This window comes from Ornithorhynchus anatinus, chromosome X1 (genome assembly GCF_004115215.2).
Source record: "Ornithorhynchus anatinus isolate Pmale09 chromosome X1, mOrnAna1.pri.v4, whole genome shotgun sequence".
NCBI classification, from domain to species: domain Eukaryota; kingdom Metazoa; phylum Chordata; class Mammalia; order Monotremata; family Ornithorhynchidae; genus Ornithorhynchus; species Ornithorhynchus anatinus.
The window spans coordinates 69,294,727-69,310,223 of NC_041749.1; the positions used below are offsets into that span (position 1 = coordinate 69,294,727).

General features: G+C 40.2%; 1 protein-coding gene and 1 long non-coding RNA gene across 2 annotated transcripts in view; one reads left to right on the forward strand and one right to left on the reverse strand.

Moving 5' to 3' along the window:
- The window catches only part of LOC114806301, a 49,319-nt gene extending 48,892 nt beyond the window's left edge, over positions 1–427 (reverse strand). Inside the window, exon 1 of the long non-coding RNA XR_005659549.1 lies at positions 344–427. This is a non-coding gene — a long non-coding RNA (uncharacterized LOC114806301). The remainder of the gene's footprint in view (positions 1–343) is intronic.
- A 6,520-nt stretch (positions 428–6,947) lies between these two features.
- Positions 6,948–15,497, forward strand: part of CFAP20DC (CFAP20 domain containing) — a 90,547-nt gene continuing 81,997 nt past the window's right edge. The window contains exons 1-5 of the mRNA XM_029051092.1: positions 6,948–6,966; positions 10,264–10,355; positions 13,386–13,438; positions 14,174–14,214; positions 14,889–14,961. Of these exons, the coding sequence (XP_028906925.1) occupies positions 6,948–6,966; positions 10,264–10,355; positions 13,386–13,438; positions 14,174–14,214; positions 14,889–14,961 (278 nt within the window). The remainder of the gene's footprint in view (positions 6,967–10,263; positions 10,356–13,385; positions 13,439–14,173; positions 14,215–14,888; positions 14,962–15,497) is intronic.

A 15,497-nucleotide genomic window follows, 5' to 3' on the forward strand; every position in this document is an offset into this window, starting at 1 on the left:
CCTTTCAGCTTAATGGTTTCCTCTGCTAGTCAGTGAGCCTCCTCTCTCCTACCCAGCAAGATGCCTCTTGCTTTTCATAAGGGACCAATGGCAGGAATACTTACATGGCCTCAATAGCCCAAATCTTACAGCCCACTATATATTAATGTCCTGGGTAGAAGAAAAAGAGGATGAATACACATCCTCAGCTTTCACCTAAAATTGAGTCTCTTCTAACAAAGAAATATAATGAGAACTAATGGAAATCCCCTAGAATTATATGGTGGTCAATGGTGAGTCTCTCCTTCCCCCCTCCAGCTCTAAAACTACTCTACCCTTCCATTCTCCCTAAGCCCCCACTTACCAGAATGAGTAGATAGAACACATTAATTCATAATAGTTAAGCTTCTTTCTCAGAAAGCTGAATTAAATTTATGCTTTAAGAGACTCTAACCTTCACCCTTTGTGCTTGGCTAAAACAAATAACCACCACTCCCTCTCCTAAAGTATTGGTCTTTCAATCAGGATCAGCAGCCAATCATCTGAGATTGCTTGTTGATCAGGTGATACCTGTTAGTAGGCTTTACATTCCCAGCTGGAAACAGAATTACATCATTACTGATAAGCAGAGCTTGTAATGATCAACAGATGAGATAAAGGAGAGGAGGCTGACTCCAACTTGGAAATTCCTCTCCAACTTCCTCTTAGCTGAGCTGAAATTAAATGTTCCACAGTGAATGGGTCTTGGAAGAAGTCCTGCCTACAGGTTGTGTTCAGATTTGCATGGGGTTGAAAAGATGACCAAAAACATCGAGCATGTTTGTTGTGTTTGAAAATGAGACAGTGACAATCAGAGCCTATCCAGGGATGTAAATGTGGAGTATGAACCAAATATTAACAAATTTTATGTTTCTTAATGATGCAAACTTTAGCAGCCTTATTTTCAACCTAACAAAGGAGACTTGGTGATTAGTATTATTTGTCTCAATTCAGCTTAATAGCTCAGGCAAATATTAGGTTGAGTATATGGAGAGCGAAATTTTGCCAGGGGATTGCTTCCTTATTTATGCCTCTTGATTGGCCCTGAGAATCCACATGATTAACAGTTGCTGTTCTGGTTGTTGGCAGCTCAACCTTGTATTTTTAACATCACCTCACTGTTAGCTTGCAATAATAATAATAATAATTGTGGTATTTGTTAAATGCTTACTATCTTCCAAGTACTGTACTAAACACTGGGGTAGATACAAGATAATCAAGGCAGACAGTCTCTGTTCCACATGGGGCTCATAGTCTAAGGAGGATGGAGAACAGAAATTCAATCCCCATTTTATAGATGAGGCAATTGAGGTACAGGGAAGTCAAGTGATGTGCCCAAGGTCACAGAACTGGGAAATATAGCTACATTATGGACTCTAGACTGTAATCTCGTGGGAAGGATGTGTTTGTTATATTGTTATATTGTACTCTCCCAAGTGTTTAGTACAATGCTCTGCACACAGTAAGTGCTCAATAAATACAATTGACTGACTGACATTGTAAGTGTAACGGCTTATAATTCCACACTGAAATAAAGAAGGCATTTAAAAAATAGCACTTCATTTTTAATCATTTGCTATTATTATTGCTTGTCATCAATATTTATAAACTCCTTCTGGACAGGGATCATGTATAGCAACTGTATTGAACTGTACTCACCCAAACAGTACAGTGTTCTGTACACAGTAAGTGCTCAATACATTCTATTGATTGAATGATTTAACCAAATAAGCATATCTCATCAGAAAACAGATGTGTACACTGGAGTAGATACAAGCTAATCAGGTTAGTAACAGTCCAAATCCCACCTGAGACAAATAGTCTTAATCCCCATTTTACAGATGAGGTAATAATAATAATAATTATAGTATTTGTTAAACCCTTACTATGTCCCAAACACTGTTCTAAACACTGGGGTAGATTCAAGGTAATCATGTTGTCCCACATGGGGCTCACAGTCTTAATCCCCATTTTACAGATGAGGTAACTGAAGCATGGAGAAGTTAAGTGGCTTGCCCAAGGTCACACAGCAGCCAAATGGCAGAGTTAGGATTAGAACCCGGATCCTTCTGACTCCCAGGTCGGTGCTCTATCCACTAGACCACACTGCTTCATATTCTGTCCTGACAGCAATTTTAGAAGGATGTTCACAAATTTGCCTACATGTTCTATCTAAAAAGCAAAGTGAAGGCACTTGTTATGGGAGAAATACCTGTGAATAGGATTACAGAACTCCAAACAGGAGCTGGACAGTCCTGGAAACATAAGGCTTATCCAGATCTCAGCACCTAACTTTTGACAAAGTTAAAGGAGCAATAAAGAGAGCTGTAAACTCCTAAAGTTTCTTGGGTCTTCCATGGTTACCAATCACTGAGAAGGCTCCTGAAAAGGTGAAATAATAACAGCAGTATTTGTAGAGCACTTACCATATACCAAGAGTATACCAAAAAGCAATGTGACCTAGTGGAAAGAGCACAGAACTGGGAGTTAGAGGGCCAGATTTCAATCATATTTATTGAGCGCTTTAATCCTAGCTTTGCCATTTGCCTGCTGTGTGGCCTTAAGCAAGTCACTTAACTCCTTTATAACTCATCTGTAAATTGTGGATTCAATACCTGTTCTCCCTCCTCATTCAATCATATTTATTAAGTGCTTACTTTGTGCAGAGCACTGTACTAAATGCTTGTGAGCTCTTGTGGAACAGGGACTGTGTTCAATCTGACTATCTTGCTTCTATCCAAGTGCTTAGTACAGTCCTGTGGCTCATAGTAAGCACTTAACAAATACAGGACAATCAGATGAGATGCAGTCTCTGTCCCACATGGGACTCACAGTCTAAGTGGGAGGGCAAACATATATTTAATCTCCAATTTTCAGAGGACAAAATTTGCCTATATCATACAGCAGGCAGGTAGAAGAGCCAAGATTAGAACCTAGGTGTTGCCCCCCACCCCCATTCTTAACATTAGGCAGTCCTCTGCTCTCACCATCTTCATGGCCCTTCTTAAATCACATCTCCTCAAGGAAGTCTTTCCCACTTGATTTCTAATATCCTCAGTTTATATCCCACAACTACCAATTCAGCACTTCCAGGTTCAACTCATCTTAGCCTTTAAGTATGTATTTTATATTCTATTACTTCCTCTATCTGAATTTATTTTAGTATCTGTCTTCCTCCCTAAATTGTAAGCTCTTTAGGGACAAGGATGATTTCTTTCAAGTGCTTAATTTTTTTTTAAGGTGTTTGTTTTTTAAGGTGTTTGTTAAGTGCCTACTTTGTGCCAGGCACTGTACTAAGTGCTAGGGTATATATCAAATAATCAGGTTGGATATAGTCCATGTGCCACAAGGGGTCCACAGTCTTAATCTCCATTTTATAGATGAGATAACTGAGGCACAGAGAAGTTAAGTGACTTGCCCAATGTCACACAGCAGACAAGTGACAGAGCAGAGATTAGAGAGCTTATTCCACTAGGCCACACTGCTTTGCAGTGCTTGCCCAGAGGAGGTGCTCAATAAATAATAAGGTATTTATTAATCGAGTTGTCTCAGGTGGGATGGATGCATATGTTATTGCTGAAAGGCTACTGTCCGCACATAATCTTGGTGGTAAATAAACTCTTCATTTTCATAATCGGCATTTTCTGAAAACATGTCTTTGAAAGAGACTGGTGGTGGTATGTTATACCATATACTTTACAAACATCAATTCATGATAATTTATTTCTTTGTTAAGTAAAACTATCTTTATTAATCCTACAGTTGTATACAAAGACTTGATTTGTGCTCTGTGTTTCTGTCCTCAGACATAGGTCTTCAAATTAGTTTGAAAGTATTAAAAACATTCAACTTGTATTTTAAAACACATTTAGCAAGGTGATGGAGCTGGTTTTAAAAGATTCAGTACGTGAGAATTGATTTTCCTGGGAGAAGCTAAAACCAGTCATCTGAGATTCACTGCCTCCGCTGCTGTATTTCAGTTCTATCATAAATCAACCTTGGCTTTAGGCCTGTGATTTTGAGGTATGTGTATTAAACAAACTTAGACTTAACACTATATTCCCTGCCAGAAGAAATTCATTTGTGTCATTTAAGATGCAAATTAGTACTGAGTGTAAAGTCACTTTGTTTTTCTTTTAGGTCCAAAAACACAACTATGGGTTAATGCTAATTGCCCCCATCCCCTTCTTTTTATGCTCAGTTTAAGAGAGGAAAAAACACAGGAAGCAGATATTGTAAAGCCTTTTCCAAGGTGATGAACCATTATATTGTAGCAACATCTAAAAATGAAAGACCTAAATGGCAAACATCTTTGGGTGGTTTACCCATAACCATACTCTTTTCCAAGGTTCTTGAAAACTTAAGCGTGCCACCAAATGAAAAAAAAAAGTCATTTAGGTAAAATGCTTAAAACTTGCTGTTCTCCAACATGACCTTTTAAGCATTAGATGTGCATTTTTTTTCAATTTTCTAGAAATGATTGTTGTATTCAATCACAAAATTAATCCACAGTGATCCTGAGCTATGAAATCCAGGCAGATAAAAAACAATGTTGTTAAATTACCATTGTAAATGCATTTTCAACATTTATCAACAGTGTTCTCCCTCACCCCATTAACCCATTATTGTGGTGCCCATTGCCTATTTCAAAAAAATAAAGGTTTGCTACCATTTGGGGTTTGGTAGTGTGTTTTCTGCACTGAAATAATGGATTGCAAAATTGAGTTTCTGTGACCTTAAAAAAAATTCCAGTTTTAAACCTCTTCAGTAATGGAGTTCCATTTTGAATGGAAAAACTAAATGCTAGGATTGAATTTTCATACCATAATTCATTGCAAAATTAAGTTTTATTGAATAATGTTGTAGTTTCAAGTTTGTAAATTACTACTTTTTAATGTTCTCAAATTGAGTAATTAAATGTAGTTGCTAAGAAATGTACCTACTTCTTAAATAATTGTATCAAGTAAAGAAACAGTTCCAATTCCTTTTATACTTTACAGTGACCACTCAATTTAAGGAAATTGAGTGTAATGGCCAACCAGCAGAATTCTGGTAAATATTCTTGAAATGGTAATAACTGCAGTTAATTCATTTTCAACAATTCCAAGCCAAGGCACTAAAAAACTTTAAAATGTATGCTTGCCCACCTCAATTCCAATTTGATTTTTTGAGTTCTTGCCAGTACTGCAAATTCTTTCCTTTCCCTTCCAGTGCTTATTGCAGTGCTTGGCAAATAGTATGCATTTATAATAATAATTACTAATTATGGTATTTGTTAAGTGCTTACTATGTGCCAGACAGTTATCAAATACCACCATTATCATCTTGGGTTATCAGACTTGATCAACATGAATAGAAAATAAACCTTGCTGTAATCCAAATAAATTGGGTTTCTTTCATGGTATCTGTTTAGCACTTACTATGTGACAGGTACTGTAATAATAATAATGTTGGTATTTGTTAAGTGCTTACTATGTGCTGAGCACTGTTCTAAGCGCTGGGGTAGACACAGGGGAATCAGGTTGTCCCACGTGGGGCTCACAGTCTTCATCCCCATTTTACAGATGAGGGAACTGAGGCACAGAGAAGTTAAGTGACTTGCCCAAAGTCACACAGCTGACAAGTGGCAGATCTGGGATTCGAACTCATGACCTCTGACTCCAAAGCCCATGCTCTTTCCACTGAGCCACGCTGCTTCAATGCTGTACTGTATTATGAGAAGCAGCATGGCTTAGTGGATAGAGCACGAGCCTGGGAGTCTGCTTGACTGCTGTGTGACCTTAGCCAAATCACTTTACTAACTCTGGACCTCAGTTACCTCATCTGTAAAATAGGGATTGAGACTGTGAGCCCCACAGGGGACAGGAACTGTATCCAATCCGATTTGCCTTTATCCACCCCAGCGCTTAGTATAGTGCCTAGCACATAGAAAGCATTTAAGAAATACTGTTATTATTAAGCGCTGGGCTAGATATAAGATAACCAGGTTGCATGTATCAATCCCTATCCTACATGGAGCTCATAGTCTTAATACCCATTTCACAGATGAGGGAACCAAGGCAATAAGAAATGACTTGCCCAAGGTCATACAGCAGACAAGTGGCTGAGCAGGGGTTATAATCCAGGTTCTTCTGACTCCCAGGCCCAGGCACTTTCCACTATGCCACACTGCTTCTCTTTGACAATTGAGACGATATTCTATAACAATAACTTCTATGTAATTTAGACCCTTACTCTATGCCAAGTCTTGTACTAAATGTAATCACATCATGGTTAGAAACAGTATGTGCTTAAGAAATACCACTCTGTTAACAGACTCAATCCCTGTGCCACGTGGGGCTCACAGAATAAGGGAGAGTTGTAAAACACGTATTTAATTTCCGTTTTACAAAAGAGAAAGGAGAGGAGATTGCCAATTTCGACCGGGGAGAGGGGGGACTTCTGCATGGCCCAATTGATATCCCCTTTCCACCTGAAAGTGCCCCGCCCTCCCCTGCTTCAATTGGATTTTCCTCCCTCTCCCTTTTACCACTCCCATGGGGGTGGTGTAGTAGGCAACGCGGTACGTTTCCCTGGGCAAGGAAATTGGTAGCGTAGGTTACGAAAGGAAAATACTCGTTCCACGGCCAAACAGTTGGCTGCTCGATAGTGCCTTTGTAGTTTATTTTGTTGTTGTTTTGTGTGGTGGGGGGGCTGACGAGAGCAACTCTCCTGCCCCTGTGTTGGCGTCACCGAGGTAAATGATTTCCTAATGATCGCTCTGTGGATGGCAGGGGTGGGATTAGCCCCCGGGAGGAACGGAATGAATGGCGTTAATCCACAAATAAACGAAACACCCACCCATATCTCTCTTTTGTTCTAGCCGTCAGTGACCCACTGTTCACTGAAGAGCCGAAATTACTGTCCTAAAGCCTAAAATTCCTGCAAGGATGTTCAAAAACGAGTACCAGCTAAACGGAGATGGCTTTTAAACATCTCTCTCCCTTTCTTTCCCTTTCTCTGCGTTCAATCTTTCCCAAATTGGTTTGGAAAGGCCAAATGAGCCCGGCAGCGGCACCTCTTTTCCGGGGACATTTGTTGGGGAGAGTCCCCATCATCTCATAATTCTCATTCCTTGGCCTGTCGCCTCTGGGCTGCACTGTGCTGTGATCAGCCAAGCCATATAGTGGCCTCTTCTTTCCGCTCGGACCTGCATCGCTTTTCGCCTCCTCCCTCCCTTTCTTTCATTCCAATCCCGATGTTCTTCTCCCCTCCCAGTCCGCTTACCTGTTTCCATTGCACTACAACGCCTGGCTTTGCACCGATTAGCAGTGTGGCTCAGTGGAAAGAGCCCGGGCTTGGGAGTCAAAGGTCATGGGTTCGAATTCCGGCTCCACCACTCGTCAGCAGTGTGACTGTGGGCAAGTCACTTAACTGCTCTGGGCCTCAGTTACCTCATCTGTAAAATGGGGATTAACTGTGAGCCTCACTTGGGACAACCTGATTACCCTGTATCTAACCCAACGCTTAGAACAGTGCTCTGCACATAGTAAGCGCTTAACAAATACCAACATTATTATTATTATTACCCAACCGTCAGATGGTTCTCCCAGATAGTAGCCTTTAGAGTGGTGTCGTGTGCGGTGTGTTATTGCCAATGGCATCTTTAAAATTACTAAAGGAATTTTAGCGAATTTTGATGTTTTTTGTGAACATTCATCTTCATAATTATGGCATCTGTTAAGTGCAGTGTGCCAGGCTCTGTACTAAGCGCTGAGGTGATTACAAGCAAATCGGGGTGGACACGGTCCCCGTCCCATGTGGGGTTCACAATCTCAACCCCCATTTTACAGATGAGGTAATTGAGGCCTAGAGAAATGAAGTGATTTGCCCAAGGTCACACAGCAGATGAGTGGCGGAGCACGATTAGAACCCATGACCTTCTGACTCCCAGGTTCGTGCTCTATGCACTGTGCTATACTGCTTCGCCACCACGAAGTGGCTCTGCATTTCACCATACTGCTTCATCAGCACATGGTGGATAGAGCACAGGCCCAGGAGTCAGAAAGTCATGGATTCTAATCCTGACACTGCTACTTGTCTATTGTGTGACCTTGGGTAAGTCACTTCACTTCTCTATGCCTCAGTTACCTCATCTGCAAAATGGGGATTGAGATTGAGCGCCCCAGGTGAGATAGGGCCTGTGTCCACCCCAGCACTTGGCACAGTGCCTGGCACATAATGCACATAGCGCTTAACAAATACTATTATTATTATTAAGCCCCTTTAGAATTGTGACTTGAAGGTTCTAGTACTGCTTCTCTACTGCCTTGTAATACCCAGCGCTTAGAACAGTGCTCGGCACATAGTAAGCGCTTAACAAATACCAACATTATTATTATTATTATTACCTAGAATAAAAGTGGCATACCACCCCCCCTCTGCCCAACTGTTAAATATTACTGTTAAAACCTGAATTAAGTCAATTAGTAAGCACCAAAAGTTTTGTGAAAAATTCTCAACCTGCAAATTAAAAGTCAAATTTAATTTAAACTACTTTCTGCTGCTGAACAGTCTGCTCAGAACAGACATATCTGCTATTTCAAATACTGCCCTTTCCTTAAAGACAATCATAATTAGGCATTCAATTACCATAGACTATAATTGAAGGTTGCAGACAGTCTTTGGTTTAATGTTTTTAGCATCAGCATTTCCCCTTACTTGCTTTCAGGTTTACAAGGGAGAATGATGAATTGAATGCCCATAACAGGCTCTGTTTAGGTGGGTCTACATGACCAAATATTTAAAAAATTGAGTAAAGTCTCTTAAGAAATACACATAACTGAAAAAGAAATCATAACATGTTATGTTTCAATATAGAAATTAAAGTTTAGTTTGCTGTGTTGGAAGCCCAACATGCTCTATTTTTGTACTCTGCTTTCGTCAGAATTGAATGGGAAACAATGGAGCGTATATATAAGCTCTTTGAAGTCGTGTTTGTTTTTGCATCTTGGATTGAGCTTGAAATGATTTCTGAATGCAGGAAAGCAATTTCACAAGCCATGTAGAGGATACCAGAGCTCAATATGACTTGTAAATTTGTTTCATAAGTGCTTAAGTTTTGTATGCCCAGGAAAGGATTGTCTGTACCCAAAGCATAAGTGAATATGACTCTCTTGTAATATGATGTGAAGGTTGAGCAAGACTAGGATTGATTTTTTCTTTGCCCATGGAAATGTTTTGTGGATCCTCAACTTCTTGCAGATGTCTTCTAATGATTTCCAATTTGGGAAGAGCTGTGACGGCAGATTATGTGGTGACACATGCACGTTCCAAAGTTTGGTAATATGGCAATTACAAAGAAAATTTGAAAACAAAAAGCTTTGAAAATGGATTTCTACTACAATGAGCAGTGTGAGCAAAAACATTCTGAGTGTAATATGATAAAAGGGGAAATATGTTCCATTTGGCAGTGGTGGGATAACTTTTACCACATTTTGGAATGTAATCAAATATGGCACTGTACTAAGCACTTGGGAGAGTAATATAGTATAATCCCTGCCTTCAAGGAGTTTACAATATAGCAGAGAGAGGGGCAGACATTAAAATAGATTACAGGTAGGAGGAAGTAATAAAGCATAAATATATTTACATAAATGTACGGGCAGGGGGAGGGTGTATGAAAGGATGGGCAGCAGAGAAGTATAGTCTGGAGGCAGGCTGACTAGTGAGGAGACTGATCCAGCAGTAATGCTGGGGTATCAGTGATATTTACTGACCATTAACCATGTGCAGAACACTGTACTAAGCATTTGTCAGACTACAGTACAACATAATTAGCAGACATGTTCCCTGCCCATAATGAGTTTATAGTCTAGAGAGTGATTTGAACTCATGGAGTTGAGTGGGGAGGATATGACAACCACCTGGACCACGGTGATGTCTATTTAGATGGTGAAGAAGAATCTGGTCTGGGTAATGTGGTGGAAGAATAGTATTTATGGTTATGTAGATAATTTGTAATTGGAGAAGAAAGTGAAGGTATGGAATTTTCAAATTTTGACAGCACATTATTCACAAGTCCAATGTTTTCACTACTGAGACTAGTAGTTTTGAAAAAAGTAAAATATAGTGATTATGCTTACCTATTATATACTGAGTAAATTAAACATTTGGTGGGAAACTGTGGTCAAAATAACTTAGCCGAAGGTAACTGTTAACCCATTATATAAGCCCACTCCTAATGCAACCTTCTATTTGATTTGTAGGGAGGCCCATTTGTAGAAATTTTCAGTGCTCAAGGAAAAAATCCTGGGACAAAATGGAAGATATTTGGCAATCCTTCTGTAATTTGGAAAGTAAGTGAATGTGAGAGGGAGTTTAAAGACTTGCAGAATAAGCCTTGGAAAACTGTGCATGAAGCTTAAAATTAAAAGGTAATAAGGAGTATGACCTGACTGTGCAAAGCTTGTTACTTGTGGCTCTTCCACTCTAACAGAATAAATGACCACTTAAAATAGCAATTTATGCCTGCTTGTAAACTGGATTGATCACAGGTGTAGTGTTGTAATTTGAATTATTTTAGTGAAACAAAGCTCACAATAGTTTTGCTGTACTTATAACTTAGATCAAGGTTGGGCTTGAGTCACATTTCTGAATAACAATATAATACACATAATTATAAAGCACCCACACCCAATGAACAAGCTACTGGAGAGCATTATTAACCATGTACTCCCAAAATTACAGTGAGATTTAGGCCATGGAATAGCTCCAGGCCGACATGATCTTTGCTGTGCCTAAGAGGTACAGGCAGCTTCAAAACATCAAAGAGTGTTTGTGGATCCTGGTTTGTTTTTTTTTTAAAAAAAAGCTGAAGCAGCTCATACACTCCCAGAGCTTCAGCTACCATCTCTTCATGCAGATGACCCCCAAATCTAACTCACTAGCCTCACTCGCATTTTCACATGTTTGTCTCTCCAGTTTCTCTAGCTAAATATGTCTAGAAATGAACTGATCTCCTCCATCCAAAAATCACTTGTCTTCCCAACTTTCACCAAAGTTGCCAACACCACTATCCTCCCCAGCCCTGAACCCTGGTATCATCAGTGACTCCTTGTTTTCTTTTAACTATGCTTTGTCACTAAATCCTGCAGTTTATTCCTCCATAACACTTCCTTGATCCATCCCTTCCTCTCCAACCAAACTCCTCCCTAGTCCAGGGGAACTTCATATCCCAACTATACTACAGTATTCACCCCCTTCACCTCCTCACTTTTTTTTTTTGATGGTATTTAAATTCTTACTATGTGTCAGGGACCATGCTAAGCTAATAATAATAATGTTGGTATTTGTTAAGCGCTTACTATGTGCCGAGCACTGTTCTAAGCACTGGGGTAGACACAGGGGAATCAGCTTGTCCCACGTGGGGCTCACAGTCTTAATCCTCATTTTACAGATGAGGTAACTGAGGCACCGAGAAGTTAAGTGACTTGCCCAAAGTCACACAGCTGACAAGTGGCCGAGCTGGGATTCGAACCCATGATCTCTGACTCCAAAGCCCATGCTCTTTCCACTGAGCCACGCTGCTTCTCTAAGCTCTGGGCTAGATACAGATTAATCAGGTTGGACACTGCTCTGTCCCACGTGGGATCACTGTCTTAATCCCCATTTAACAGATGAGGTAGCTGAGGAACAGAGAAGTGAAACGATTTGCCCAAGGTCACACAGACAAGTGCCGGACATGGGATTAGAACCCAGGTCCTTCTGACTTCCAGCCCCGTGCATTATCCACTAGTCCATGCTGCTTTTCAAGTCTTGTTTCAAGCCTCTCCCTTCTCCAGACCATAGCTCACTCTCCTGCCCAGATCTTTTTTTTTTTTAAATGCCATTCAGCATGTACGTCTCCACACTTCGGAAACCTCTAATGGGCCTGTATTCCTCTCAGCATTAAGCAGAAATTCCTGACCCTTGGTTTCAAAGTATTTCCTTAACTTTCTCCCTCTTCTCTGTCAGCCATCTCCCCCCAGCAAACACTAGTGAAACAAAATCTTGTTTGTTGTGGGGTAATTGTGGACAGTTGGGAGACAGCAGACTATCATCAGTAGTATTCATTGAATGCCTAAGGTGTGCAGAGTGCTGTACTGCGTACTTGCGGGCATATAATTCAAGTGGAGGACTTAGTTCCTGCCCTTGTGGATGATTCTTAGAATTGAGGCTTCCAGAAGCCTGAGACTGAAGCAGATGCAAAAATGGTGCCAGATACTGTGGTTAGCAATTGCAGTAGTGTAGCAGGTGGCAGTCTTAAATGGGAGTGGGTGAAGGGGTGGGGAGAGAGATTGTCATGCACTGCTTATTGAGTCAACCACAGTTGCACACACTGAAGCTCTCATAATATCCCGACTGGATTATTGCATCAGCCTCCTCTCTGATCTCCCATCCTCCTGTCTCTGCATGCTCCAGTCTATACTTCAATCCACTGCCCAGATTGTCTTTCTACAGAAACGCTCCGGGCATGTCATTTCCCTCCTCAAAAACCTCCACTGGTTGCCTATCCACCTTCGCATGAAACAAAAACTCCTCACTCTTGGCTTCAAAGCTCTCCATCACCTGACCCCCTCCTACCTCACCTCCCTTCTCTCCTTCTACAGCCCACCCGTACACTCCACTCCTTGCTGCTAACCTCCTCATGGTGCCTCATTCTCGCCTGTCCCACTGTCGACCCCTGGCCCACGTCCTACCACTGATCTGGAATGCCCTCCCTCCTCACATCCACCAAACTAACTCTCTTCCCCTCTTCAAAGCCCTACTGAGAGCTCACCTCCTCCAGGAGGCCTTCCCAGACTGAGCCCTCCCTTTCCCTCTGCCCCTCCTCCCCTCCCCGTTGCCTCTACTCCCTCCCTCTGCTCTACCCCCTTCCCACAGCACTTGTGCATATTTGTATATATTATAATGATGTGTATATATCTATGATCCTATTTATCTTGATGGTATTGATGCCTACTTGTTTTGTTGTCTGTCTCCCCCTTTTAGACTGTGAGCCTGTTGGGCAGGGATTGTCTCTATCTGTTGACAAATTGTACATTTCAAGTGCTTAGTACAGTTCTCTGCACACAGTAAGCACTCAATAAATACGATTGAATGAATGAATAAAATCTCACTATTAGCAGTGTCTTCTTTGAACCCATAGGACCACTATATAGATCAAAAAATTGCAACATTACAATGGCAGTAAATTAGGGAATGTCACTTGCAGGAGACTGTCAAATCTTGCAAATACTCTCCAATTAAAATTTACCCTTCTATTGATAAGACACTTGTTGTCTGTTTCTTATATTTTCCCTGGCCAAGACATCTTGCATTTTCCACTCTTGTTTTATATTTTGTAGGAATTTGATAAGGATGCTAAAAGCTTTGTCTTTGCCCTTGAAGGCAACTCCAAGTTGGTTTAGATGGGCCCTCAGTTCCTCACAGCCTTCTTGATTGGGTAGAAAGGGGCTGTATAGTGTCGACTGCAGTGCTGCTGGGCCAGAAGCAAGTTTTGACCCACTTCAATGGGCAACACTGTACATGAGCTATAGTTCTGCATGTGCTTAGTGGTTCCCTGAGTGGCTGGATTTAGCATCCCTTGGAGCCATCCACACAGGTGCAGGCAGTACCAACCACAAGTTGTTTTGAGATTTTCTCATTTGGTTGGAACTAATGTCTATCCTGATTTAGCTCTTGAAAACCACATTATGGGACAGGGCAAGATTAGGCAAAGGCCAGGACTGGGGCTAGCCTGAAAATGTTCTGTTATGAACAGATCCCCACTGCCAGTCTCCTCCTCCTGCATACACACATATATACAAGGCCTAGCAAAAGCAGACACCGAACTTAGAATCAGAGGCTAATGTTTTCTGAAGGTAAGAGCTGTGATGCTGTAGCCTGAATAATCTGAATTTTGCCATAATCTGGAATTTTAGGAGGACATTAAAGATGGGAAGGTCTGTAGTCCTACCCTTTTTGCAAAACCTCAATTGCTTTCTTTAAAGTCCTCCACTCAAATAATGCCCTTACCATACTATTAAAACCTTGAAAAGAGTAAAATAGTTTTCAAGCAGCTTAACAAACACTTTGTAAACACTGTCCTTTTTCAAGCTCCTGTGAACTATCAACAAGTTATAACCCTACAAAGGTATTCTGGTACTGCTTTTATTCAGGATGAGTTTGATCCAGGTGAAGTTGAGATAGTAATAATTTAGATTTGAAAGCTCATTGCATTATATATGAAAATTCTTTATTTAATTTGACCCAATTTAAATTCACTGAAAGTGACATAAATGAAAATGTGTTCCACATACATCTACATTTGCTCAGTTTTAACCATCTGAACTAGATATAGCTCATCATGTCTTCACTTGCACAATTGTCATAATTTGGATTGTTATCTTGATTGATTGTTTTTTATTAGGTTGTTTAATAAAGTTAAAGCTGTCAGAGAATAAAAAAATAATTTCCCCATGCTTTTATGATAACCTTGATGCGAATCTATAGTTTTATGTGTGTCTGTGGAATACCGTGCTGTGAGTGCATTCTCTTATAGCCTAATAAAAACCATAAATAAAAAATTAAAGCCTTTTCTTTTCATAAAAATTTCACCAGAATCTCAAAAGGGAATTTTGAAAGATAACATTCTTGTTGTGTTTTGAGTGTTTTCTTCAATATTGTATATGCTTTCTCAAGTGACGATGGGTGTAATAGGAAATCCTGTTGCAGCTCCTTAAGCCCCTGAAAAGTTAAATGATTCAGATATTTTGTGGCAGGTGATTGTATGTTATTTTACGTGGTTAGTTATGTGTAGATTTATATGACACTACTGAATATATACATTTTCCCCCCTTTTATTTCAGTTGGACTGATCCAGCGATTTCTAGTACTCCAGATTTATGTACCCCTGGGAAAAGACTTCTCTACTGAATTGCTGTAAGATATACAGAACTTCCTTGAATGTTTTATACATAGTAGGCACTTGATCAATTTAAATAGTACCAACTCCCATTAACTGCAAGTGGCAGTTTTTACATTAAAGAGCAGTGACTAAAGTCAACATGAAGTAATTAAGCTAATTTGATCGTATTCCTTAGACGCCAATATATTTGGCATTACCCTGGGGATAGAAAGCAAATTCCACCTGTTTATCAAACCTAAAAGACTTATAGTTGTGACAATAAACAGCTGTATAATACCAGGCAAGATTGAGGTTTCTGCTAATCCAAAGCCAAGTTATGTACATTAAGTGTTTTATCTCTGACTACATGAGAAAATAGAAATCTATTTTGGATTGAAATATTGAAAGGCTCCATTTTACATACTGCCTAGAAAATCGATATATTGATCTTGGAATATTATATTTCTGATAGTTACTTTTTTTTTTTTAAGCTAGAGGCCTAACTGCTTTGCTTCTTGAATTGTTTAGTGGAGTTTGAGGGTGAACTTCACAGATTCAGTAATGTAATAAG